Source organism: Hyaena hyaena, unplaced genomic scaffold (genome assembly GCF_003009895.1).
Source record: "Hyaena hyaena isolate Hyena2069 unplaced genomic scaffold, ASM300989v1 scaffold_808, whole genome shotgun sequence".
Classification (NCBI taxonomy): Eukaryota; Metazoa; Chordata; class Mammalia; order Carnivora; family Hyaenidae; genus Hyaena; species Hyaena hyaena.
In genome coordinates this window covers 859,506-885,086 of record NW_024081437.1, presented here as the reverse complement: position 1 = coordinate 885,086, position 25,581 = coordinate 859,506, and the positions used below count along the sequence as shown (strand labels likewise).

At 46.5% G+C, this 25,581-nt stretch overlaps 1 protein-coding gene across 1 annotated transcript in view; it reads right to left on the bottom strand.

Moving 5' to 3' along the window:
* TKTL1 (transketolase like 1) overlaps positions 1 to 25,581 on the bottom strand; it is a 27,460-nt gene extending 1,879 nt beyond the window's left edge. The window contains exons 1-12 of the mRNA XM_039219230.1: positions 25,416 to 25,581; positions 20,967 to 21,084; positions 16,356 to 16,453; positions 14,765 to 14,956; positions 14,557 to 14,684; positions 13,141 to 13,334; positions 9,073 to 9,237; positions 5,542 to 5,698; positions 4,967 to 5,097; positions 3,697 to 3,780; positions 1,696 to 1,792; positions 1,439 to 1,558 (exon numbers count right to left, since the gene is read on the bottom strand). Of these exons, the coding sequence (XP_039075161.1) occupies positions 1,439 to 1,558; positions 1,696 to 1,792; positions 3,697 to 3,780; positions 4,967 to 5,097; positions 5,542 to 5,698; positions 9,073 to 9,237; positions 13,141 to 13,334; positions 14,557 to 14,684; positions 14,765 to 14,956; positions 16,356 to 16,453; positions 20,967 to 21,084; positions 25,416 to 25,552 (1,621 nt within the window). The 5' untranslated portion in view covers positions 25,553 to 25,581. The remainder of the gene's footprint in view (positions 1 to 1,438; positions 1,559 to 1,695; positions 1,793 to 3,696; positions 3,781 to 4,966; positions 5,098 to 5,541; positions 5,699 to 9,072; positions 9,238 to 13,140; positions 13,335 to 14,556; positions 14,685 to 14,764; positions 14,957 to 16,355; positions 16,454 to 20,966; positions 21,085 to 25,415) is intronic.

Genomic DNA, 25,581 nt, shown 5'->3' with positions numbered 1-25,581 from the left:
GAGCCAGAGAGACAGCGAGCGAGCGAGCGAGCCAGAGAGACAGCGAGCGAGCGAGCGAGCCAGAGAGACAGCGAGCGAGCGAGCGAGCCAGAGAGACAGCGAGCGAGCGAGCCAGAGAGACAGCGAGCGAGCGAGCCAGACAGCGAGCGAGCCAGACAGCGAGCGAGCCAGACAGACAGACAGACAGCGAGCCAGACAGACAGACAGCGAGCCAGACAGACAGACAGCGAGCGAGCCAGACAGACAGACAGCGAGCGAGCCAGACAGACAGCGAGCGAGCCAGAGCCAGCAAGCGAGCGACAGCGAGACAGCGAGAGAGAATCCACAGCAGGCTCCAGGCTCTGAGCTGGCTGTCAGCATAGAGCCTGATGCAGGGCTCGAACCTGCGAACCGTGAGATCATGACCCGAGCCGAAGTCGGACTCTTAACTGAGCCACCCAGGCGCGCCTGCAGGACAGATTCCTAAAGCTGTCAGGAACCCCCAAATGATTACACCAACAAATAAACCATACAGAAAAGAATGACGGGAACAGGCCAGAGGCCACCAGCTTCAGGAGGGCTGTTAGCAAGACTGGTCCTCAGGTGACACCTGGCCAATGGGTTGGTTTGAGTCCCCAGGGACGCCTGCTTCGTTGGGGGTCAGGGAGTTTGCTGAGCGCCCAATGAGACCCAGGCTGCTGAGTGCTGAGCGGGTCCCTTGGTCTCCAGGGACACATCTGTCACTGCTGGAGAAGGGAGAGGACTCAGTGGGCCCGTCATGGAAGGGAGGGAGCCCAAGACACAGGGTCCTTCACCCCGACCTGTGTCTTCTGTCCTCGCGGGTCCTAGGGCGTGTCCGGTCCCTGTCATAACTTCAGTGGTGAGAGCACTGAGTGCTTCTAGAGGATCGCTGTGGGTCACTATAGCCATGAAGTGCTCAGTGATCATGGAGGCGCTCTTGGGGCCTGATACATGAACACATGGAACTCCCACTCCCTTACATGCTCCACCTAATGTTCCCAGCCCTCCCCCCCCCACACACTTTTTCTGCATTTGTCACGTTCTCTGCTTGCAAGACAGTATTTTCCCATTTTGAGAGGGGAGCAAATTATTACTCATTCAAAACTCAGGAGCAACTGTGAAGGTTTTCATTATGACCCCTTCCTGCTCCCAACACTGAGTTAGACACTCCTTCGTGCTGCCGCTAAGCCACCCAGGGACCAGGCACTCTGCTGGGGGTCACACAGGTGAGTATGGGCATGGCCACCCCCTGTAAGGAGCCAGTGTAGATGGGCAAGAAACCCCTAAAATGATACACTTGCCAAGAGCAGTGATGATGGCTGCTGGTTGAGTGGCTGGCTGATGCCCAGAAGCAGTGTGGGTTTCCCAGTCATGGTAAACACACACACTTCTCACCAAAGCAGACTCTCACGACATGACCCTCAAGATTTGTATGTACCTTCTGGGTAGTGATCTTCCACTGTGAGAATACGGCCGCCCGTGGCTTTTGCACTGGAGATGATGGTGGCAGTGTCCAGAGGTTTAACGGTAAATAGGTCAATGACACGGATGGAAATATCTGGAAAACAGCACTAGCCAGGTTTGTGTATGAAATTAACTTAGAATAAAAAAAAAACCAATTGGGGCACATGAGGCAGCCCAAGTCCCACCCCTGCCCAGCTTAAACTTCACAATGTTCACCAACACCCAACTGACCTTGCTTGGAAAGATCTTCGGCAGCTGCTAAGGCTTCATGCAGGGTAACTCCAGCTCCAATAACTGTGACTTTGTCATGGACACTGTGGCGGACGACCTGGTATTATGCCCATTGAACAAAAAAGCTGTGGTTACTATTCACGGAGCACATCTCTCCGGTCCTACCAGTTTTACTCCTTAGGAATTCACTATAAACAAAAGCTGAACCAGCACACGGACAAACAACGACCCTCTTTTTGATATACTTTTCTTCATATTTTACAAATTCACCTATCATGCTTCATGATTTGCGATGCCAAATCACTAAGTTCTTATAGAATAACAAAACGCCCCTTTAGCAAAGAAGGTGGATTTCAAACTAGATCTGAAAGGCAAAGGGCCAGAAACAAGTTGTACAGGACACACACGGCAGGCCACAGCCTCACAGCCACAGAGGGTATGTGACGGCACAGTTTCTGGACTAGCTGCACATCTTGTGGAGGCACGCACACAGACCAGACTCTGATGATGAACACGATGATGGGGATCATTTGGGGACGTCTGCCACATGCTCTGTGCCAAGCACCTTGTATGCCCAAGTGCCCCGTGAGGCCCACGCATTAAAGGGCTCATTCTGTGGCTGGGGAAAGCAAATCTGAGTGGGAGGAACTCGCTCAGGGCAGGGCTGAGGCAAAGCAGCCAAGCTCATCTGACATCGAAGCCCAGGAGCTCAACCACCTGCTACTCTGCAAGCAAACACAGGGGACTGGACTTTTTTTTTTTTTTTATTCCAGAGTCCTATTTCCTCCAAAGCCACTCAACCAAAGGCATCTGAAACTATTCCGCATCCCTTTGTATAGGTTTCCTTGTAGCTTAAGTACTGCTGACAATACAAACATTCAGGGCTTCTAAGCCACCCCATTCTTTGAGAAGATTCTAACTTTTTCATACACATCCGTATAAACACATACACATAATGCACACCTGTATCCCCTTTGCAAAACCCAGCCCTTGAATTATCCATGCCATTGGGGCGCCTAGGTGGCTCAGTCGGTTAGGCATCCGACTCCGGCTCAGGTCATGATCTCATGGTTCTTGGGTTCAAGCCCCGTGTCGGAGCCTGCTTCAGATTCTGTGTCTCCCTCTCTCTGCCTCTCCTCCACTCATGCTCTTTCTCTCTCCATCTCTCAAAAATGAATGTTAAAAAAACTTTTTAAGACGGTAGAACTCTCTTCTGCAATGTGATCTCAACTATGTAAAATATACATTAGAGGCCTTTAAAAAGGCAGGAAGGAAACGTGCCAAAACATCTGTAAGCCCCGCTCTCTAGGCAGTAGAACAGAGTCACTTATTTTCTCCCCAGATGCTGCTGGTTCTCTGCACACATGGCTCCGACAGAGGTCAGGTCAGTATCTCGGTATGAATTCTGGTCTTGATACTAACTGTGAACCCTGAGTAAGCTGCTCACCTACAACACAGGGTTGCTAACAATCTGTGTGCTTCTAGGGCTTTTGCAAGAACACAGAAGATAGGAAGCACTCAGTGATGGGGTTAGGGTTAACTTTATCAGGCCCATGGGCAAGGCCACATCCCACCAACTTCAGAGCCACACAATGGCCGGTGGCAAGACATTCATGTTCCTTTTTATTGCTGGCTCGGATCTGCAAAACCCAAATCTAAAAGATCCATTATTCATTTGAAATAGGTTGTACTATTTTGTTTACCTTCAGACTGTGGTAATTTACACCCAAACAACTCAAGTACCTTTAAGCTGTTACCACTTTATCTGTAAGAGTTCAACAAAGACTCCATTTGGAAGGGAAAAAATGTTTGCTTAGGCTGATATTGATAAAATGCTCCTTCCTGAAGAAAAGCGGGTAAAGGTCACAGTGAAATTTTTTTTTTAACCAGAGCAAAGAAAGCATCAAGCCTGGACTGTGCGGGGATACCTGGTGCTAGCTTTACACCAGTTCTCTCCACGTGAAATGGTACTAGAAGGCACTAGAGAACTTAAGGTCTTACCTTGGCCTGTCCGATCTCAAAGCTTTCTTGTTGGTTGTAAATAACTGCAGTTTCAGGTCGGCTGGTCCGAATATAGCACATCCCCTAGGGCGTATATTAAAACCAGAGCCACAGTTAAAAAAAAAAATCAAACTAATTTCCAACTAATAACAGTTCTTTTTACTAAAGACAAAGCACACATTTTGGTTGAGAAGCATCTCAACCACTGGCAAACAGGTCAGGTGTCACCGGATCAGATTACTACCAAGCCAGGCAAAAGCCTATACAGAACCCTGGCAGATGCCCTCGGTGGCAAGCTTTCTGTGCTATCATAGTCAATGATACAGGAAAGCTTTTTCAAATATGCACTGACCTTGTTCTATTGGTACAAGATGAACGTATGCCACAACACTGACTCATGTTTAATAAAAAGCCCAGAACACATTAAGCAACTAAATTTTTGCCAGAATAGTTTGTAACACTTCATTCTTAAAAATACTTTAGGAGTGTTTGGGTGGCTCCGTCATTTAAGTGACCATGCTTGGTTCCGGCTCAGGTAATGATCTCAGTCATGAGAGGGAGTCTTGTGCTGGGCTCCACACTCAGCATGGAGCCTGCTTGGGATTCTCTTTCTACCCCGCCTGGTCACTCTCCAGTTTCCTGGATATCATGAGGTGGTGACAGCATGGGGTTTGTCTAAGGCCAGCATTACTGACCGCTCCCTGCTGGAGCTCACTCCCAGGACATTGCTGACAGGCCCCCATCCTGGAGTGCCCAGAGCTCCTACTCCTCGTGGCGAGCCCTGCTCCATACGGGCTGCCAGCGATTGTTCCGTGTCCTTCTGCACGGTCTTTTACATGATCATGTTTATGTTCTACATACTCAGTCACCTTTTTTGGGGTAATTGTTCTGTCTTTTAAAGGAATCATACAACCAAATTTTCTATAATGAATATTATCTTTACATGGAGAAAAAAATGGGAAAAACACAATCAGTATTAAACTAGTAGCAGAGCCCAGGAGCATTTTCTCTCTTAACCAATGTCCCCTTAAAAAGTATCCTGCTTGGTGGGGTGCCTGGAGTGGTCAGTTAAGCTTCTCACTTCACTGGAGCTCAGGTCGCGATCTCACAGTTCGTGGGTTTGAGACCCGTGCTGGGCTCTCTTGCTGACAGCTCGGAGCCTGGAGCTGGCTTTGAACTGTGTCCTCCTCACTCTGCCCCTCCCCCCCACATGCTCTGTCACTCTCTCAAAAATAAAACATTAAAAAAAAATTTTAGTTAAAAAAAATACCTTGGTATTGGCTGCCAGGAAAACAGCATGCTCTGTTGAGATGGCATCACTTGGATAGAAAATAGTGCAGCTGGGAATGGCTCGGAACATGGCCAGATCCTCCAGGGCCATCTGGGAGGGGCCATCTTCTCCTGAGAAAGCAAAGCCACGGCCCAACATACACATGATCAAGGGCCAACTAGGAACCTGCCCTCTGCTGGATAAGCAAAACTTATTTCCATGGGGGGAGGGCCCACACTTGTAGTTGAACCCTACAAAACTGTCCAATTCTTGCACCAACACAATGCCTTATAATCACAATTTAACTGTCACAGGTCGGTCTCCCATGAGACATCACTGTGACACTGTGGGTTAGGATCCTAACGGACTTTCCAGATCAACATACCAGTGTTCTCATCTGGCCCTGACCCTCGCCAGTGTCTGGCCCTCAGTCACTGGGCACCGTTGTCCAAGGTGACTCGATGCTCTTTTCCCCCTTCTCTACCCCTCTCCCCCTCAAAACAAATTCTAAATACACACACGCACACACACACACACACACACACACACAGGATGATAGTACTGAGGACTCATACCAACAGATACTCCACAGTGGGACCCAATAAGGTTGATGTTGGTTTGAGAGATGGCTCCTATCCGGATTTGATCAAATGCTCGAGTCAAAAAGGCAGCGAAGGTGCTAACAAAAGCAACAGTACGATCACGGGTGGTACATCCCAGTGCCACGCTCACCTGCAATAAAAAGGTGAATTGGATACCCTTCGAATAAGTTGCCCCATTAAAAAAAAAAACAAAAAACGTGGAAGCCTTGAGAAAAACAGCACAGTGGTAAACGGGAAAACAAATGCTTGGACCCTGCTTCTCCCTTCCCCAGCGCACAGTGAGTGCGTCCCAGGATAATCCCTATTTCACACTCCCCCTACCAAACAGCTCAATCCTGGCACATAGCTGGGCAAACCCCAAATCTGGCAAACCCGTAGTGTCACCCGAACTGCCAAAAAATAAAAGAACTGTGGTGCTGACTTGGCTCCAAGTCAGGAAGGTAGGGAAGAGCAGACAGGAAAGCTTAGGACACTCAAGGCCTCCCTCCTCACAGTCCTTGCAGGTCCCTTTCTGCACCCTTCTTCCGATTCCCTCACAGGGTGCCCTCACCTGGTGTCTCCTGGGAAATGAGAAGTGAACAACGGAGCCTCTCCCATCGGCCCCCCAGCCACCCACCCGCTGGTGAGGAGACATGGCAGCCCTGCACCTACCTACGGCCCACTTGCCCAACTGCCATACGGAATCTCCCCCTTCTCCTGAGTTCTCAGGGGCATCTCCAACAGTGCAATTATCTCCACCCCTCACGGATCCAAGCCCTTTCTCTTGGGTCACTCTCACCATTCGAATATGTGCTCGTACCTTCTATTTCCACTATGTCCTCCCCCTCCAGACACCACCCTTCATCTGTGCTCTCGCTCACAGGAAACTTCTCATACCATCTCACTTGCCCATTTCCTACTCTCTGCATAAAACATTTTTTATGCATAAAAATGTTAGGGCAACAGAACAGAAATAAGAATTCAGATATAAAACCTTATGACAACTTGGGGCACCTGGGTGGCTCAGTTGCTTAAGCTTCCGACTTCAGCTCAGGTCATGATCTCACAGTTTGTGGGTTCGAGCCCCGCGTCGGGCTCTGTGCTAACAGCTAGCTCAGAGCCTGGAGCCTGCTTCAGATTCTGTGTCTCCCTCTCTCTGACCCTCCCCTGCTCACTTGCTCTCTCTCAGAAATAGACATTAGAAAAAAAGAAAAACTTATAACTAAGGAGGGTCTTTGTGTAATCCTTAATTGGATGAGTATTAGAGTGCCTCAAATTCAGTATGTGGGAAATTACATCTTTTGTAACTACCCAAATTTGTGATGAAAAATTTAATCTTAAAACTTGGCTGAAGAATACATAGTTTAGAAACACACAAGGAGCAAATGCATTTAAAGACAACTGATCTATCCTCCAAACTACCTGACCCCCACACCAGGGCCCAAGTAGAGCTCCAGTGACCTCCCCCCCACCGCCCCTGCAAATCCACTCCTCCCCCAATCATGTCCATCTCAGGAAGTGACACCACTGTACCCAAGCACTCTGGCCTACACCCAAGTGCCAGCCTTGGTTCTGGCCCTGACACCTACAGCATGGCATCCTGTTAGCTCTCCTTCCAAAAGAGATTCCATATATGACCACTTACCTCCAACCTGGTCCAGGTCCCCATCTCCTGTCACCCCTACTGCCTCCGTCAACCAGACAAGCTCTTCTTCACATTGCACGGCCTTGTAAAACCCATCATGTGCTTTCCCAGTAAGTACAAGAGAACCTGAGGTTCTGAAGGTGGCCAGTAAAAGCACCATATAATCTGGCCCCTGGTGACCTGGCTGAACCAATTTCCTTCTGTACTCCAGGTGCTGCCTGCCACTCTCCCTCCTGCTCCCTAGATGGCTCAAGTCTGGGCCTGCCACAGAGGCAGCTGTGCCCTCTGCTGGTAATGCCGTCCTCCAGATCTGTGCATGACTCCTTGTACTTAAAAGTCTCAGCTTAAATGTCACGTCACCTGAGAGGCCATCCCTGATTGGCCCTAGTTACATGCTTACCATAGCCACCAATTTCGGCACGGCACTACTTGCTAGCTGCGGTTTTGCTTGTTTTCTTCCCACTGTGAGAACACCCACCAGTAGACACAATATATGCCGATGAAGGCTACTAACTAAAGCAATCAGGGAGCAAGCTTTCTGATAAGAGACTCAATTCAGAAAATGCTGGATTGTATTCTAAATGGAAAGGAGGAGACCCACAGAAAAATGTATTTAAAGGGGCGCCTGGGTAGCTCAGTCGGTTGGGCATCCGACTTTGGCTCAGGTCATGATCTCACAGTTCTAGCCCCACGTCGGGCTCTGTGCAGACAGCTCAGAGCCTGGAGCCTGCTTCCAATTCTGTGTTTCCCTCTTGCTCGGTCTCAAAAATAAACATTAAAAAATTATCAAAAAAAAAAGAAATATGTATTTATGCTTACAGATGCGATGCTCTACTTTACCAAATAGGTGGCTTAAATCCCAATACCAACAGGGCCAGAGAGGCACCATAAATGAATGTGCAGGCTGGCCAGAAGCAGGGCCATGGCCAGCTGGTTATGCACAGCCATCTCAGGGGGGCCCCTGCTTAGTTCCAGCCAATTGGTGGCAGGAGGTAATGCTGTCTTGGTGCTCACAAATCTTCCTATTCTTTAAGAGAATCCAGAAATTTGGATTCTACAGATAATCTGATTTTTAAAATCTGGCAATCAACTAAAACATTTTATAAATACTACTCGTTCCAAATGAAATATCTCTGGTGGTCCCATGAGACCTGCTGACTCTCAGTTTTCTGGCTGGTGCTGGTTTTGGCCTCAAAGAGGTGATGATACATGTGTGTTGTCCTTTGTGGTGGCACAGAGCTTTAGAAGTCAGGTGTTAACTTGAATTAGCTCCTTTTTTCTCTTCAGAGGGGTGTGTGGGGGGGGGATGTGTGCATGCATAAAGGAGACTCCCTGCATTAGTGTCACTTGGGGGAGAGACTAAAGCACAGATAAGCAGAACAGCCTAACTCAGGGCCATCTTGAGGTGGCAAATAGGGCAACATTTGAACATCTATGATATATTAGGCTCTACGTGACAAAGGAGAAACCAGTCCTTTGTAGCTCCTTCAACCTATTTGCCTTTGGGTGGTTGTAGGACTGTCTGGTTGTGGGTTTGGGTGGATAGAAAGAACAGAAACACCTATAGCTGCTGGGGAGCTTGGGATACTTCAGGGCTGAAGCCCTGGGGTCAGTGGCTGTGACTCTTGGCCTGATGTCCTGTGTACCTGGAGATGGTTCTGATGGTTCTGAGCAGTCTACCCTGCCTCTCCTAGCAGCCCGGAAGCCACTCCACCCCACTGCCTAGCTACTCTCTACTTGCTTCCTCAGAGACATTTTTCCTCTAGTTCCTTTGTTTTTATAAATGGAAAGGAAAATTAACTGGGGGCTGGCCTCCTGTGTCCAGCAGGCCACCGTCAGTCAATGAGAAGACCTAAGAGGGATGCCCATAGCACACATACCATGTTTTGCTCGGCAATAAAACATTCAATGAACCGCTCTGGATGTTCCTTCTTGAATATGTCTGAGAAGGTGGAGTTCTTGGTGTCACCATCCAGCACAATGACTCGATCGTTTGCGTGGCCCAGTTTAGCCAGAGCCAAACCACATGCTTTCCGAGTAGCTACCTAGAAAAACAAAAACAAAAACAAAAAACCAGTCTTCTAGAGTAGATTTAGGTGAAATTTTGTGGATTACAAATGGTCTTCCATCTTGACAAAGAAAGCCAATTTGTGATTCACCAATAATTTCCTTTTGTGTTACAAAAATGGATTGCTAGCCAATCTTAAACCCATCCTTGGTTCATCGGGTAGCAATTCTCAAAACTAAACTTATTCTTCTGCCCCATTTATATAGATTACCAAAACAAAATTACAAAGATTCTTTAAGGTTTTAGTTAGTTTTGAGAGAGAGGCAGAACACAAATGGGAGAGGCAGAGAGAGACGGAGACACAGAATCCAAAGCAGGCTCTAGGCTCTGAGGTATAGCACAGAGCCCGACGCAGGGCTCGAACTCATGAACCATGAGATCATGACCTGAACTTGGGACGCTTAACCAACTGAGCCACCCAGGTGCCCCGTCCAAGACAATTTTTTTTGTTTATTTTTGAGAGAGAAAAAGAAGAGACGCAGAGAGAGGGGGACACAAGAGAATCCCAAGCAGGCTCCACACTGTCAGCACAGGCCCTGACATGGACCCAAACTCACTAACCGTGAGATTATGACCTGAGCCGAAAGAGTTGGATGCTTAACCAACTGAGGCACCCAGGTGCCCCTCATATGGTTTATCAAAATATTTAAATTTCCTAAAATGCACGCGCCCTGTGACTTTTTAATCATAAAACTGATAATGCTCAGTGCAAAAATTAAAATATAGAACAAGTTTATTTTTAAGGAACTGTGGAAGAAAACACCAGTGAGGGAGGGGCAGAGAAAATCCCAAGCAGGTTCCTTGCTGTCAGCACGGAGCATGACCACACAAACCAGGATATCATGACCTGAGCCAAGATCAAGAGTCGGATGCTTAACCGACTATGTCACCTAGGCGCCCCTTAAAATGTAGAATTTTAGAATCAGGGTACCAATAACAAGAAATTCCATTAGGATATTGAGATTGAACTAAATTTATGAACTAATTTAGGGGAGAACTGACATCTTCACAATATTGAGTTTTTCTATTACAAATTAAGCTTTGGCATTTTCTCAAAATGTTAAACAAAATTACCACATGACCCAGCAGTTCTATTCCTAGGTATATACCCAAGAGAAAAATATATCTCAACAAAACTTTGGACACAAATGTTCAAAGCAGCTTCATTCACAACAACCAAAAGGTAGTAACAACCTAAATGTCCATCGAGGATTGAATGGGTAAACAAAATGTATGGTATACTCATAAAATGGAATACTGTACATGCTGCAACAGGATGGTCTATGCACAAATATCTGTTGAGCATCTCACACATACAAAGCATGTGGGTTTTTCTTATGGCTACAGTTTTAAAAATATCTTAATATAACCCCCATATATTTTAGTCTTCTTGCCATTACATCATCTCTCCATTTTGTTAATATAAAAAAAATTAATCTTTGTATAGCATTTTTAAAAAGTATGTATTTTTGAGAGCAATAAAGCACCAGCAGGGGAGGGGCAGAGAGGGGGGGACAGAGGATCTGAAGTGTGCTGTGCGCTCCAGAACCCCCAAACTGTGAGATCATGACCTGAGCTGAAGTCAGACACTTCACCTACTGAGCCACCCAAGTGCCCTTGTGTATTAGTTTTGATACAAGCTCTTTTACTGGATTCTTATTTATAACGGTTTCTAGTGGATTCCCTTGGGTTTTCCAGACTATCACCTACAAATGATGAGAGGCTTGCCTTTCTCCTAGTCAGGACGGAGTTTTTGCGGTTATTTAACCTCACTGGCTAGCACTTCCAGAGTGGGACTATCATGTTAATGAGACGCTTTTACTGTGAGGTATGAAGGAGCTCTAGCTTTAAGACATCTAGATCAAGAATCTAATAGAAGTGTCTCATCCTTTTTTTTTTTTTTAAATGATTTTTTTTTTGAAGTTTATCTTGAGAGAGACAGCAGAAGTGGCAGAGGGGCAGACAATGACCATCCCAAGCAGGCTCTGTATGGTCAGTGTGGAGTTCAATGTGGGGCCTGAACCCACAAAACCGTGAGATCATTACCTGAGCCAAAATCAAGAGTCAAATGCTTAACTGACAGGGCCACCCAGGCACTCCACTTCTTTTAAAGTCTATTTTTTTTAATATATATATTTTTTTTATTTCTAGGAGGGAGAGAGAGAGAGAGAGAGAGAGAGAGAGAGAGACAGAGAGAGAGAGACAGCGTGAGCAGGGGAGGGTCAGAGAGAAAGGGAGATACAGACTCTGAAATTGGCTCCAGGCTCTGAGCTGGCAGTCAGCACAGAGCCCGTCGCGGGGCTCGAACCCACGAACCGCGAGATCATGACCTAAGCGAAAGTTGAACACTTAACCAACTAAGCCACCCAGGCGCCCCCTTTTTTTTTTTTTAAAGTAATCTCTACACCCAACATGGGGCTTGAATTTATGACTCTGAGGATCAAGAGTCTCATGCTCTTCTGACTGAGCCAGTGAGGTTCCTGACTTGTTTTTTAAACTCAATTATTTTTAATGAACCGGACTAATTTTTCATAAAAAAAAAATGTCATTCTTAAAAAATAAAAGTTCAGGGGGCACCTGGGTGGCTCAGTTAAGTGCTAGACTCCTGGTTTTGGTTTGGGTTAGGATTTCAGAGTTTTGCGTCCTGCATCATGCTCTGCACCCTGCTTAGGATTCTCGCTCTCTCAAATTAATAAAAAATTAAAAAAATAAATGAGAAGTTCTTATAATCCCACCTTCCATCTTCAATTTGGTGTCATTTCTCCAAATGCACTTTTAAATGGTTTTCAATAATATATGATGCCCCCCTTTTAAGGTTCTACACAAAAAACGATTATAATTTTATGCTGCTTTACAACTTAAATTTAATAATGATTGGGGTGAACTCCTGGCCTCTTGCTGGGTTATTTCCAATTTCATCAGCATTCAATGCTGAAATCAACTTACTGCCTATCTATTTTAAGGTGGGGGGGAGATAGGCAGAGGGAGAAAAAGAGAATTCCAAGCAGGCTCTACGTTTAGCACTGTGCCTGACGTAGGGCTTGATCCTGCAACGTGGAATCATGACCCAAACTGAAATCAAGAGTCAGATGCTCAACCAACTGAGCCACCCAGGTGCCCCAACCTTCATTCTTATAGACATAACTGCACACTTGCATAGGTATTTCTGTAGCCTAAATTCCTAGGCGTTGTACTATTAGTTCAAAGAGTATGAACGGTTAGTGTTGCCAAAGTACCCTTAATATGTGAATTTTCCTGATTAACACTTTTTTCCCCCCCTAATTTCTGGAGTAGTCCGTCCATTTATTTTAACCCATATTACCACGTTAAGAAAACATAAGCAACGCTCTAAAAGTCTCCAAATAAACAAAGGATAAACAAAATTCCTTCCTCCTGGGCTCATCACCTTGTTTTCTCAGTTCCTGGAGACTCTGCCTATTTGGGGTCTGCCATTATAGCAGGGTTTCATGCCTAATTTGTTTCCTTTCTGAAGAACTGGTCTTTGATGAATTGACCTACTTCCTTCTGTAATCCAGGAGGTTAAGTTCGAAACCTTGGCCCAGCCAGGCCCTGACCCTTAAAGGAGACACAGAATTGTGGCAGTTTCACCCACAGTAGACTGCCACACCACAATTTTGCAAGCAAAAGCTACGCAGCACTAGGTGCTTATAAGTATCAATGGACCAGTAAGACAATTCAGACTGAAGTTTGAAATAAAAGGATATCAGAAATAGTAAAAGAGAAAATAAAACCATTTTTACTGCATATAACCTTTAGTTAAATGTCATGTAATCTAGTAACTGGTTCATCCATGGAGATCAGAATGAAGAGTCCTGTGTATTTAAAAAAAAAAAAAAAGGAACAAAAACGGTTTGCCTACCTTTTCACCGACTGTGTAAGCAGGTGGAGAGATCATTTCTATATTCAGGATGTTGATTTGAGGCGAGTCTTCAATAGGGGGTTTTGGGTCAAGATTCTGGTCGGTCTCGATCTGGCTTTCAATTAGTTTGATAATTGCATCAGCTCTTTCTTTTGGCATTTGCTTTCCATGCCAATTTTCTGCATCTTCAACACCTGCAGCCAAATAAAAGCCATTCGTTCCAGAAGTATATAATTGAGTGTCTGTTAGATCATCTCAAAGACATCCTGATGTTAACGATATTAGCCAAGGACTCACAAGAGTAAAAACCTGGCACAGGGAGCCTGAGTTGGAACTGCAGCCCCAGAGGACAGCTTGAAAAGGCCCAGCGGCTCATGAGGGGGTCCACTGACCCGTGTGCTGGTGGAGGGAGGAGGCAGTGCGGGATAGGAAGCTGGAGAGACAGGCAGGGCGGACCATGGAGGATCCTGTGCACATAAAGAGGTTGAGTTCTGTCAGACTCAGGATGGGAAGTCAGAGGAATTGAGTGGAGAGGTGACTGTGGAGATATTAAATGTACAAAGACCGCCATGGCAGCCATGTGGAGGCTGGCTTGGGGAGACCATAATTAGGGAGAGGGGACTTGGGTCTGAGCAAGGGAGACAGAGAGCAGTGAGCAGATGGGAAATCAACCAGAATTGAGGACAGACCGTGTTTGCATGTAAGGGGCACATATGTAAAGGATAGGTGAAGGCAAGGAAAATAACCAGAATTTTCCCAAGAGCAAACTGGTCAAGTTGTCATTTACTGAACTGGAGACACCAGAGGAAGACTATTTTAGGAAGGAGTCACAGAACAGGCCTAGTCCAAAGCATTGGTATTAAAACAGGAATCCTACCCTTTGCAACTATTTATACTTGAAAGACTTCGGGTATCAGCTTTGAAACCTGCAAGACTGCTTTCAAAACCCCCTTCTTCCTTCCCTGCCCCTCAGTTCCACAGGTGGCCTTCCCAGAGGTGCCACTTTACTAGGTCTGTAGGTACCCTCCCAGATAGGGAGCGCACAGGCAAGTGCACACGCCCTTATTATCTGTTCAGGCACATAATAGCATTCTCTCTCACTCTGCACTTCTATGCAAATCACTTTTTGCCAATCCTCTAATTGGAGGATGATCCTCCTAGCCGCTCCCTCCTGCACAAAGAAAAATCACTGCTCACTTGCTGGGGGTCTGGGCTTCCCCTCCAATCCTAACCAGACCCACTATCTGTTAAGGACCAAGGAAAGCAAGCGCCTCCAGCACATAATACAGGTGTGATCACTAAGCACTACTAAGCCAGTGGTCTGCCTGGCCAGCGTGAGCCTCCTCCTGCCACTGTGCAGCTGTGCAGACAGATGTTTTTAATAACCCTGAGGGGAAAAAAAAAACCTTTGCTTACTTGGAATGCCCCGACTTTTGAAGGTTTTGGCAACTACAGCGGTGGGCTTGTTCTTCACTCGATTTGCCTGCCAGAACACCTGGCACAGAGTCTCCACGTCGCGGCCATCCACCACGTAAGTATTCCACCTGTCAAGCCGGGAGGAAGCCAGGTTACAAGGCGAAGGGGGAATAGGGTGAAAAGGTGACATAAAACAGGATAAAATTACCCAAAGGCTTCGCAGCGCTTCTGATAGACATCTAGGCAGTGCTCAGGGGGCAAGGCACCACTGTGGCCCAGGCGGTTCACGTCGAAGACGGCCACAAGATTATCCAGACTGTAGTGGGAAGCAAAAGCCAATGCTTCCCAGACGGAGCCTTCCGAGGACTCGCTATCTCCCAAGAGGCAGTATACACGGTAGCTAGGGCAGGCCAAAAAAGGTTAAGACCCTGCTTAGGGCTCTTCTGTACCACTCAAGCCAATACATTTCATGGAGAGAAACAAAGGAACAGAATGGAACAGCTGCTTCACACATCATTAGGTTCCTAAGACTTTTTCTGGTCAGCTCTATCCAAACTCTACAGCTAAGGAAACGCAGCTTTAAAAACTTGGGCCTCACAAGAGGAGCTTCACCTTTCGCTAGTTTTCTTACTCCAGCGTTCTTCAGCCCCATCTCTGGGATCCACAAACAACAGGGGATGGGGAGAAAGGAACTCCCTTAAACACCCAAACATTTACATATACAGTTTATTGGTAAGCTTCATTTTAAGCACAGCCACCCTCTATTTCTGATCTATGAATTTATTTACAATAATCATATCAAAACATTGTACCTCAGGAGCATACATTCTGTTGTAAATAGTGAAACTCTACGCAACAAAAGCACAAAAAATGTTAAGACCAATAAAACACAACCTACACTCCACCAAAATGCTGCAAAGTTTTTAAAAAATTGATTAATGGGGCGCTTGGGTGGCTCAGCCAGTTAACTCGACTTCAGCTAAGGTCACGATCTCACGGTTCACGGGTTCAAGACTCGCATCAGGCTCTATACGGACAGCTCAGATTCCTGGAACCTGCTTCAGATTCTGTGTCTCCCTCTCTGCCTCTCCCCTGCTCACACTCTCAAAAATATAATTTTTAAAAAGTTTAAAAAATGGATTAACCACAGCACAGGGACTAATAGAGGCAATAATGAGATGAAAAATGTCAACAGACCCCTGGGAAATGGAGCAGGGTAGCTGCCTGAGCAGTGGGGGCAGCACAACCAAGTGCCTCCAAAGGGGCCACCTGGGCTGGAACCAAAATGTGAGGGGGTCTGGACTCAGGAATGTCAGGTGCATCTCGGGAGAACATGCACACCAACACGGCCAGGCCTGGGGATCTCCAGCACCACCCCCATCTCGCTCACGCATCAGCAGTAGCTGGGCACACACCCCTGTAAGAAAGACACTGGTCAGCCTATCTTGAGAAAGGTGGGACCACTCTAGAAAAAGAAACCTTTGACTATTAACATATAGGGGTTCCCAATGCAAATGTGCCAGCTACTCCCTCCATAACGAAGCTCACTGAGAAGTGGACAACAAAGATGTCACTCTTAGTAAGCAACAGAAATAAACCAGTTTCTACACGCAGGCAGCACTTACAACCTAACCAGAGAAGCCAGAACAGTTTATAGAAACAATTTCTTTACTGCCTGAATGCTTAGGAGCCTGAACTTTCTAAACAATCACGGTCTTCCCAAACTAATAGACCATAAAGCCAAAGTGCCTGAGGAGTGTGGTTGGGACAGGTAAACAGTTACTGGATAACCACCTTACCTGGCTTTGTCAAAGTACTTGCCAGTGTATGCCATCCCACAAGCAGCCCCCAGTCCTTGCCCAAGCCATCCGGTTGCCACATCAACAAATGACAGCCTCTGTAAGAGAAGGGACCAAATGAACTTAGAAACACCTGCAGGACACAGGTTATCAGTCTAATCCCAGCATGGAGCACAGGCTGCTCTTTGGAATTGCCCCTCCCATTCTTTGGGTGGATTTGTCTTTACCACACCCACATGGCACCCCAAGTCTCAGATCAACATCACAAACACAGGGGGGCCATAGGCAATCCAAGATCAGCTGAACCTGTGGGAATATAGAGAAGGGAAATTTCTTCACACAGCAGCCTAACAGAGCCTAAGAGCAAAGCAGAAAAGGGAAACATGAGCCTTGCCACTTTAACAAGGCCTTTCATGTAGTCCTGCAAAAACCAGATATTCAATCTTTTTGGAGAACGTGTGTTCTTAAACAGAAACCAAAAACACTGGAGTGCCTGGATGCTAAGTTTGTTAAGCATCCAACTCTTGATCTTTGCTCAGGTCATGATCTCACAGTTTAGGAGTTCAAGCCCTGCATCAGATGAGTTTGAGCCCTGCTTGGGGCTCTGTGCTGATGGTATGGAACCTGCATGGGATTCTCTCTCTCTGCTCCTTGCTCACTTGTACCCTTCTCCACTCCCCCCCCCAAAACCTGAAGATTACAATTTCCCTGGTTTGTAACACTCAGGTCAAATGAGATTTCAGAAGTGGTCATCTATAAGTGCTGTTATCAGAGATGAATCACTTTACACCACTACTCTTCCTCTCCCCTGCTCCTGTGTCCATGCACAGGCTATTATTATCCCCTGAAGATAATGCCCTCAGTGCCACAAAGCAATGCCAAGGGTCCCAAGCTTCCAAAGACACACTGAACTTCAATATTTCCACTGCCACCAACTTGATCTGGCCACAAACATCTCCACTGTCACTGCAGTAACCTCCTTACTTCCCCCCCATAGCTATTCTCAACACAGCCACCAGAGGGAGCCTGTTAAAACCTAGGTCCATTCCTCACCCTACAGAGCACTGTCCAAGGTCTCTCCATCTTGTGCCAAGTAGAGCCCAACTCCTTGCACCAGCCTCCAGCCCCCGTCACGTCCTACTCTTCCCTACCACTGCTTTGGATGCCCTGGCTTTCGTGCTGCCCCATGAATGCTCAGGGTATACACCTGCCTTAGGGCCTCAGCACTCACAGCTCCCTCTCCCTGAAGTGCTCAGGGCTGGAGCCTAAATGGGCACACAGCTCACTCACTACGCTCCAAGTCTCTGCTCAAATATCAACTTTAAGGCTTTCTTGGGCCAGATGTTTCAACTAGTAAACCCTCCTCCTCACTTGCCTTGGATCCAGGATGCTCAGGCCCATCTGACATGGTGGTTAGCTAGGTTTCTTGCCTGACCCCCTCCTCCATTCAAATATCAGCTCCATTCAAGGAAAGAATGAGGGGTTGTTGCTACCAAGGATGGTACTTGTTAGTCTCCGATCCCTCTCTTGTCCTGCTCCACCCAGGGCTCTTAACCATCCTTAGCTTTTTTCACACCTTTGTACCCCCAGAAATTCCCTGTTTTGTATGCCTAGCCTTGCAGACCCATCACACTAAAGTCTCCCCTGTGTCTCTGGCTCTGCTAGAAAGTGTCCCCCTCAGACAGCAGGAGGCTGGAGGACTGACGGAGAAGACTGGCAGGTACCAGCACAATGCCTGGCATGGTGGAGGTACCCACACGTGGGTTACCTTCCCTTCCCCAAGAACCCTTATGATGTGTCAGGAGGGAAACACTCACAATTGGGGGGGGGGTGGAGCAGGAGCTAGAATAAAAATGCATACAAGGTGTTATCTATGCACACTCAGAAAAGACTTCTCCTTCAGGTGGTACTTCTTATCTTTGTTCTGGCACAAAATATGCTTCGAGAACTAGTTTACAAAAAGAACTTTTGGTTACTTCTCTGGCCTGCTTGGCTGGAGAAAACAGCGGATAAAACAAGGCCCTGAAGTGGGGTAGAAGTGGATATAGGGGAATCACAAGACCCTTTCCATAAGCCTTCACGGCACCTCATAATCCATGATACTGATACTACCAGGCCTTAGCAGGGAGCTTCCTAATGCAGTTGTTTGCGCTGGACATTCACATCACAGGAGTACCAATCATGAAGACCTTGGCTCCTCTGCCATAGGAAGTCCATTTATTCCATTCTCAGCCAATGCCAAGTGAAGCTATCTTCCTACGTGTTTTCTTTACTTCAGAATTTACCTGCTGCTTAAATCTGAGGAATCCATAAATTCTGGCAGCTGAACAGTGCCAGCCTGCTACTGCATGCCAGAAAGCCTCTTTATCCCACTAAGGCCAGCGACTAAGATGGCAACAGTTACAGGACAGTCTAGCCATCTTACAGTTTTTTTTAAGTTTTTTTTTTTTTTTTTTTTTTTTTTGAGAGTGTGTGTGTGCACCCGGGAGGGGCAGAGAGTTCAGATGTGGGGCTCGAACTCACTAACACGGAGATCATGACCCAAGCTGAAATCCAGGGCGGATGCTTAACTGAGCCACCCAGGCGCCCTATCTTATAGTTTTAAACCAGAGATCTGTATGCTCATACTGTTTATACATCTACATTTTTAATTTTTTTTATCGTTTTTATTTATTTTTGAGAGAGACAGAGCATGAGCGGGGGAGGGGCAGAGAGAGAGAGAGAGAGAGAGAGAGAGAGAGAGAGAGAGAGAGAGAGAGAGAGACAGAATCCAAAACAGGCTCCAGGCTCTGAGCTGTCAGCACAGAACCCGATGCAGGGCTCAAACCCACGAACTGCAAGATCATGACCTGAGCCAAAGTCGGACGCTTAACCAACTGAGGCCCCCAGGCGCCCCTATATCTACATTTTTTTTTTTTGTGAGGGAATGTCGAGCTTATAGAAAACTTGTAATAGTACAATGAAATCCCATATACTCTTCACCTAGATTTGTTGTTAATGGACCACTTTTGCTTCACCTTGCTTCTTCTACACCACATGCTCACAAATTTTATTTTGCCAAACCTCATTTGAGATTACATTTCAGACACCAAGACGTAGGTCATAAATAGGACCTCAGGTACTCCAGCCATGCCCATATTCTGATTTTATTCTTTAAAATAACACACACTACCAAACCCGGGGTTTCTGTTTGTACATGGTGCTCTACCAGCTGAGCATTTAAATGTTTTGCTCAGAACACTGCAAACTTTCAGACGACATCCAAAGAACTGCTCGTTCTTTTAGATCGACCTTGCTTTATTACTCCTCTTTCCTGCCCCTTAAGGTCATTAAATAACTGGTACTACACTTAGTGTAATGAGAAAGTCCCCCCATTGTGTCAGCTCAAATTTACAGAGAAATGGGAAATAGAGATAACTGTTGGGTGGAATATCCCTCCAAATTAAACTCAGTTTTCCAAGGGCCACCTGGGTGGCTCAGTCGGTTGAGCATCCGACCTTGGCTCAGGTCATGATCTCATGGTTCGTGGGTTCAAGCCCTGCACTGGGCTCTGTGCCGACAGCTCAGACCCTGTGGAGCCTGCTTCACATTCTGTCTCCCTCTCTCTCTCTGCCCCTCTCCCACTTGTGCTGTCTCTCCCTCTCCTAAAAGTAAATAAACATTAAAAAAAGTAAACTTAATTTTCCTTGAGCTCAACATAGATCCACTAATGTTGCCCACCTCTCCCAAGGTGGCAGAAGATGGGAACATGACCCTGCTGGGAGGGGGGGTGTTTTAGTACTAGGTGGGGTAAGGCAGAGCACCAACAAAGGAAGGGTGGCCAATTGCCATAAGCATCCTTTCCACCACTTCAGTCCTTGCTAGAACACCTTTTAAACCTTTATAAGGTGCTATGGTCTGAATATTTGTGCCTCCCCAAAGTCCTATGTTGAAAATCTAAGCCCCAAAGGGATATCAGGAAGTGTGTGTGTGTGTGTGTGGGGGGGGTCTTTGGATGGTAATTAGGTCACAAGGGCAGAATCCTCACAAATGGGATTAATGCCCTTATAAAATAGGCCCTAGAAAGACTACTTCCCCTTCTGCTATGTGATAATACAATGAAAAATCTGCAACCAGCAGGAGAACCTCCACCAGACTGTTACCATGCTGGTGCTTTGATTCTAGGCTTCCCGCCTAGGAAACTATTAGAAATAAAATTTTTATAGTTTTTTAAAAATGTTTTTTATTACTGAGAGAGAGGCAGCACGAGCAGGGGAGGGTCAGAGAGAGAGAGACACAAACAGAATCGGAAGCAGGCTCCAGGCTCTGAGCTAGCTGTCAGCACAGAGCCCGACATGGGGCTCGAACCCACGATCCACGAGATCATGACCTGAGCCGAAGTCGGACGTTTAACCGATTCACCCACCCAGGCGCCCCAAATTTTTGTTTATAAACCACCCAAGCTGTGGTTATTTTGCTATAGCAGATTGAATGGACTAAGACATGAGGCAAAGAAAGAAGAACCGAAAGAATAAACAGCCCATTTCAGGCCTTGTTGCCACATGGTGGCTTTTAAAATAATTTTTAAGAAGCAAGCATCTGAGCAGGCCCTGGGCTCCTGTCCTGGCTTACCTTGGGGAGGATGAAACGGTCATTGTCTGGGTTCTCCGGGTCTTCCTGTTTGTATCTCATGGTGTGGAAGAACAGCACCGACATGATCTCAGCAGCACTACTGGAGGACATTAGGTGGCTTAAAGACAAACATGGCACAGATCATTTCTCACAGTAAGTGATACACCAGGGACATAGTGCACAAAGAGACCTTTTACTACAGACTTCGCACCCTGGAAGCAGCAGTCATTTCTCCCAGGCATGGAAGAATCCAGCCAAGGAAAAGGGATACAGGGCCACTGCCTCCCAAGTTCATGACTTTTAAGAATGCTACAAGACTCAGTAACTTCATAACCTCCCCCTCCCCCCCCCCCCCCCCCCCGTGGAGAACAAGATCTCCAAGACCAGCCCCCCACCCCCCCACCAATAGAGCACCAGTATACTTTGGGCAAGTTCATCTGGTCACTCGACTCTATCAGCACCTGAGTAATCTCTTACTTGTTTGAATTTATCTGTGATATTGTTAATCAAAAACATCAGGAAGCACAAGTTAACCCATACATGTATGAGAAACTAGTATTTGACAAGAAAGCCAAGAATACTCCATGGAGAACAGTCTCTTCAAAAAATGGCGCTGGGAGTAGGATATTTACATGTGAAAAATGGGGAAAAAATGAAACTAGAATCCTAGTTTCCGCTCACAGAAATTAGCTTGAAATAAAATTAAGACTTAAATATAAGACCAGAAACCACTGTACTAACAGAAAAGAAACCTCCTTGAAATGGGTCCTTGTACTAGTTTTTTTTTTTTTTTGATAGAACGACTAAAGCACAAGTAATAAAAAAACAAGTGACTACATCAAACTAAAAAACTTCCATATAGGAAAGGAAACCATCAACAAGGTAAAAAAACTTACAGAACAGGAAAAACTACTGCCAACTATGTTACCTGATAAGGAATTAATATCCAAAACATAGAAAAACTCAGACAACCCAAAAACCTTAAAAAAAAAAAAAATCAAATCAGGTAAAAATATAGGCCAAGAATCTGAACATTCCCTCCACCCAAATACATCCATGACCAACAGGCACGTGAAATGATACTCAAAATCACTAGTCATCAGAGAAAAGCAAATTAAAACCACAAGGAGGTATCCCCTCACATGTTAGAATGGCTATCATCAAAAAGCCAAGAGGTGGGTAAAAAGGAATCCTCACGTGCACTCTTGGTGGGATTGTAAATTAGTGCAACTGCTATGGCAAACAGTATGGAGAATCCTCAAAAAATTAAAAATAAACCACCACATGATCCAACAATTCTACTTTTGGGAATATATTGGAATGTACCTGAATGAAGTAAAACATGTCAAAAATATATCTGCATCCTCATATCCACAGCAGCATTATTTACAATAGCCAAGACATAGGAACAATCAAAATGTCCCTCAACAGATAGATGAAGATGTGATACATACAATGCAATGTTATTCTGCTACAAAAAGAGGGATACTTGCCATTTGTGACAAAATGGACAGACTGTGAGAGCATTATGCTAAGTGAAGTCAACAGAGAAAGACAAGTACAGGATGACCTCCCTTACATGTGGAATCTAAAAACAAAAACACCTCCAAAATCCTAAAACAAAAAGATATAATCAGATATACGGTTACCAGAGGCAGGGGGTGGGGGAGGGGGGAACTGGATGAAGGTGGTCAAAAGGTACAAATGTCCAATCATAAGTACCAGAGATGTAGGTACGGCATAATGACCATAGCGAACACCACTATATGGTATATTTGAAAAAGTAGACCCTAACTGTTATCATTACGACAGAAAATAAAATTTCCTTGAATGTATATTAGATGTTAACTAAACTCACTGTGCTAATCATTTCATGATATACGTAAATCACCATGCTGTATACCTTAAACTTACAGAAAACTACATGTCAATTATAGCTCAACAAATCTGGAAAAGAGTTAAACAACACTGCGAAGATCCCATTCTACTACCTAAAATGAATTTCTTTTAGAAAGTGAATGGTGAGACCCAGAAGTTTCCCATGGTGGAATAACTGGAGGTCCTTACTGAAATCCAAAATAACTGTTCTTAGAAAGCAGCTAGCCTGGAAGTCCAGCCCATCCTTCATTAATTCAGAAGGGAAGAGGAGATAGGGCTGGGGAACAAAACCCACTCCCTAGGGCCCCTGCCTCAACTTTCAGAAAAGATTTTAGGCCCAGCTCATGTGTACTAATAATCTCTTCCTGCAAGTTTCGCAATTAGAAAGTGGAGACCTAGGGGCGCTTGGGTGGTTCAGTCCTTAAGCCACCGACTTGGGCTCAGGTCATGATCTCACAGTTCATGGGTTCGAGCCCCACCCACATCAAGCTCTGTGCTTACAGCTCAGAGCCTACAGCCTGCTTCAGATTCTGTGTCTCCCTCTTTCTCTGCCCCTCCCCCACTCGTGCGCTCTGTCTCAACAGACATAAAAATATTTTTAAAAAGTTTTTAATGTTTTATTTATTGCTGAGAGAGAGAGACAGAGACAGCGACAGCGTGAACAGGGGAGGGTCAGAGAGAGAGGGAGACACAGAATCTGTTTTAATTTTTTTTTTTTTAATTTCTGAGAGAAAGCATGAGCAGGGGAGGATCAGAGAAAGAGGGAGACAATCTGTTTTAACTTTTTTAAAATTTATTTCTGAGAGAGACAGCACGAGCAGGGGAGAGTCAGAGAGAGGGAGACAGAATACGTTTTAATGTTTTAAAAATTTTTTTTAACTTATTTCTAGGAGAGAGAGCGCGCGTGCGCACAAGCGTGAGCAGGGGAGGGTCAGAGGGAGAGGGAGTCACAGACTCTGGAAGAGGCTCCAGGCTCTGAGCTGGCAGTCAGCACAGAGCCCGACATGGGGCTCGAACCCACAAACCGCGAGATCATGACCTAAGTGAAAGTTGGACGCTTAACCGACTGAGCCACCCAGGCGCCCCTCATTTTTTTTTTTTATTTCTGAGAGAGACAGCACGAGCAGGGGAGGGTCAGAGAGAGGAGACAAAGAAGCCGTTTTAATGCTGTTTTACAATTTTTTTAAACTTATTTCTAGGAGAGCGAGAGAGGGAGAGCGAGAGCGAGCGTGAGCAGGGGAGGGTCAGAGAGAGAGGGAGTCACAGACTCTGAAAGAGGCTCCAGGCTCCGAGCAGGCAGTCAGCACAGAGCCCGACGTGGGGCTCGAACCCACTAACCGCGAGATCATGACCTAAGTGAAAGTTGGACGCTTAACCGACTGAGCCACCCAGGCGCCCCTAATTTTTTTTTTTTGTTTCTGAGAGAGAGCGTGCGCGCGCGAGCAGGGGAGGGTCAGAGAGAGGAGACAAAGAAGCCGTTTTAATGCTGTTTTACAATTTTTTTAAACTTATTTCTAGGAGAGCGAGAGAGGGAGAGCGAGAGCGAGCGTGAGCAGGGGAGGGTCAGAGAGAGAGGGAGTCACAGACTCTGAAAGAGGCTCCAGGCTCCGAGCTGGCAGTCAGCACAGAGCCCGACGCGGGGCTCAAACCCATGAACCGCGAGATCATGACCTGAGCCGAAGTCGGGTGCTTAACCGACTGAGCCTCCCAGGCGCCCCTAAACATAAGAATTTTAAAGAACATCAAAACCCTAACTGTATAGTGTAAGAACTAGAAAAACTAAGCCTACAGCTACCAGAAAGAGTAATAAAGGTTAGAGCAGAATCAGAGACCAAGAAAACTGGTAGAACAAATCAACAAAACCCAAATCTTTAAAAAGATTAACCAAAAGAGAATTTTCAAATTTACTCAGATCTGAAGTTACCGGTTTCATTTCCAAAATGAGGGCAAGAGCAGTACTACCAACCGAACATACAGTACTGTGAAGAACTGTACGCCAGTAACTCGGCTAACGGCCGAGAAGTTTCTAGAAGCAGAAAATTTAAGAACACGGAGGATCAACTAGAGATTCGAAATACCCCAGTAACTAACTAGTAAGATTGAACCACGAGTCACAAGCCTCTCTACACAGGAAATCTTGGCCTCAATGGCCTCCCTGGTGAATTTAAAGCCCGAGCACGACCCCCCTCAGAGTCTTCCAAAAACCTGAGGGGAACGCAAGCCGCCCCGCCGCCCGCGCGCCTCACGTGAAAGCGAGCACCCGCGACCAGAGGACCCGAGAGTCCTCGGCAGCCGCCGGGACATAAAGGGCAGCCGCACACAGAGAACGCCATGGCCGCGCACCCCCTCCCTGCGCTGGCCTGAGGCCGTACCCGGGACTCCTCCCTGCCGGTCCCGCGGGCCCGTAGCGGGGACGTCCATGCCCCCCGCGGCCCCAAAAGGGGATTCCACGACCGAGCCCACCCAGCCCCCCTACCCCCGACGGCACATCCTACACCTCACGCGCCGGCCGCCATGTGGCCGGTCGCCATGCGGCCGGCCGCGACGAGGCCTCGGATGGGGAAAGCCTACCCTGAACTCGAAGCAAAGGTAGCCCTGATGGAGTCTACGCGCAGGCGATTAGCCATATCCCGCAGGATCTGCAGGGTCTTCGCGTCGGGCTTGGTTTCTTCCTCGGCCATCGCCGCGCTCGCACCAGCGTCCGCCATAGCTGCCAGCACCTCAGCGTCTGAGGAGC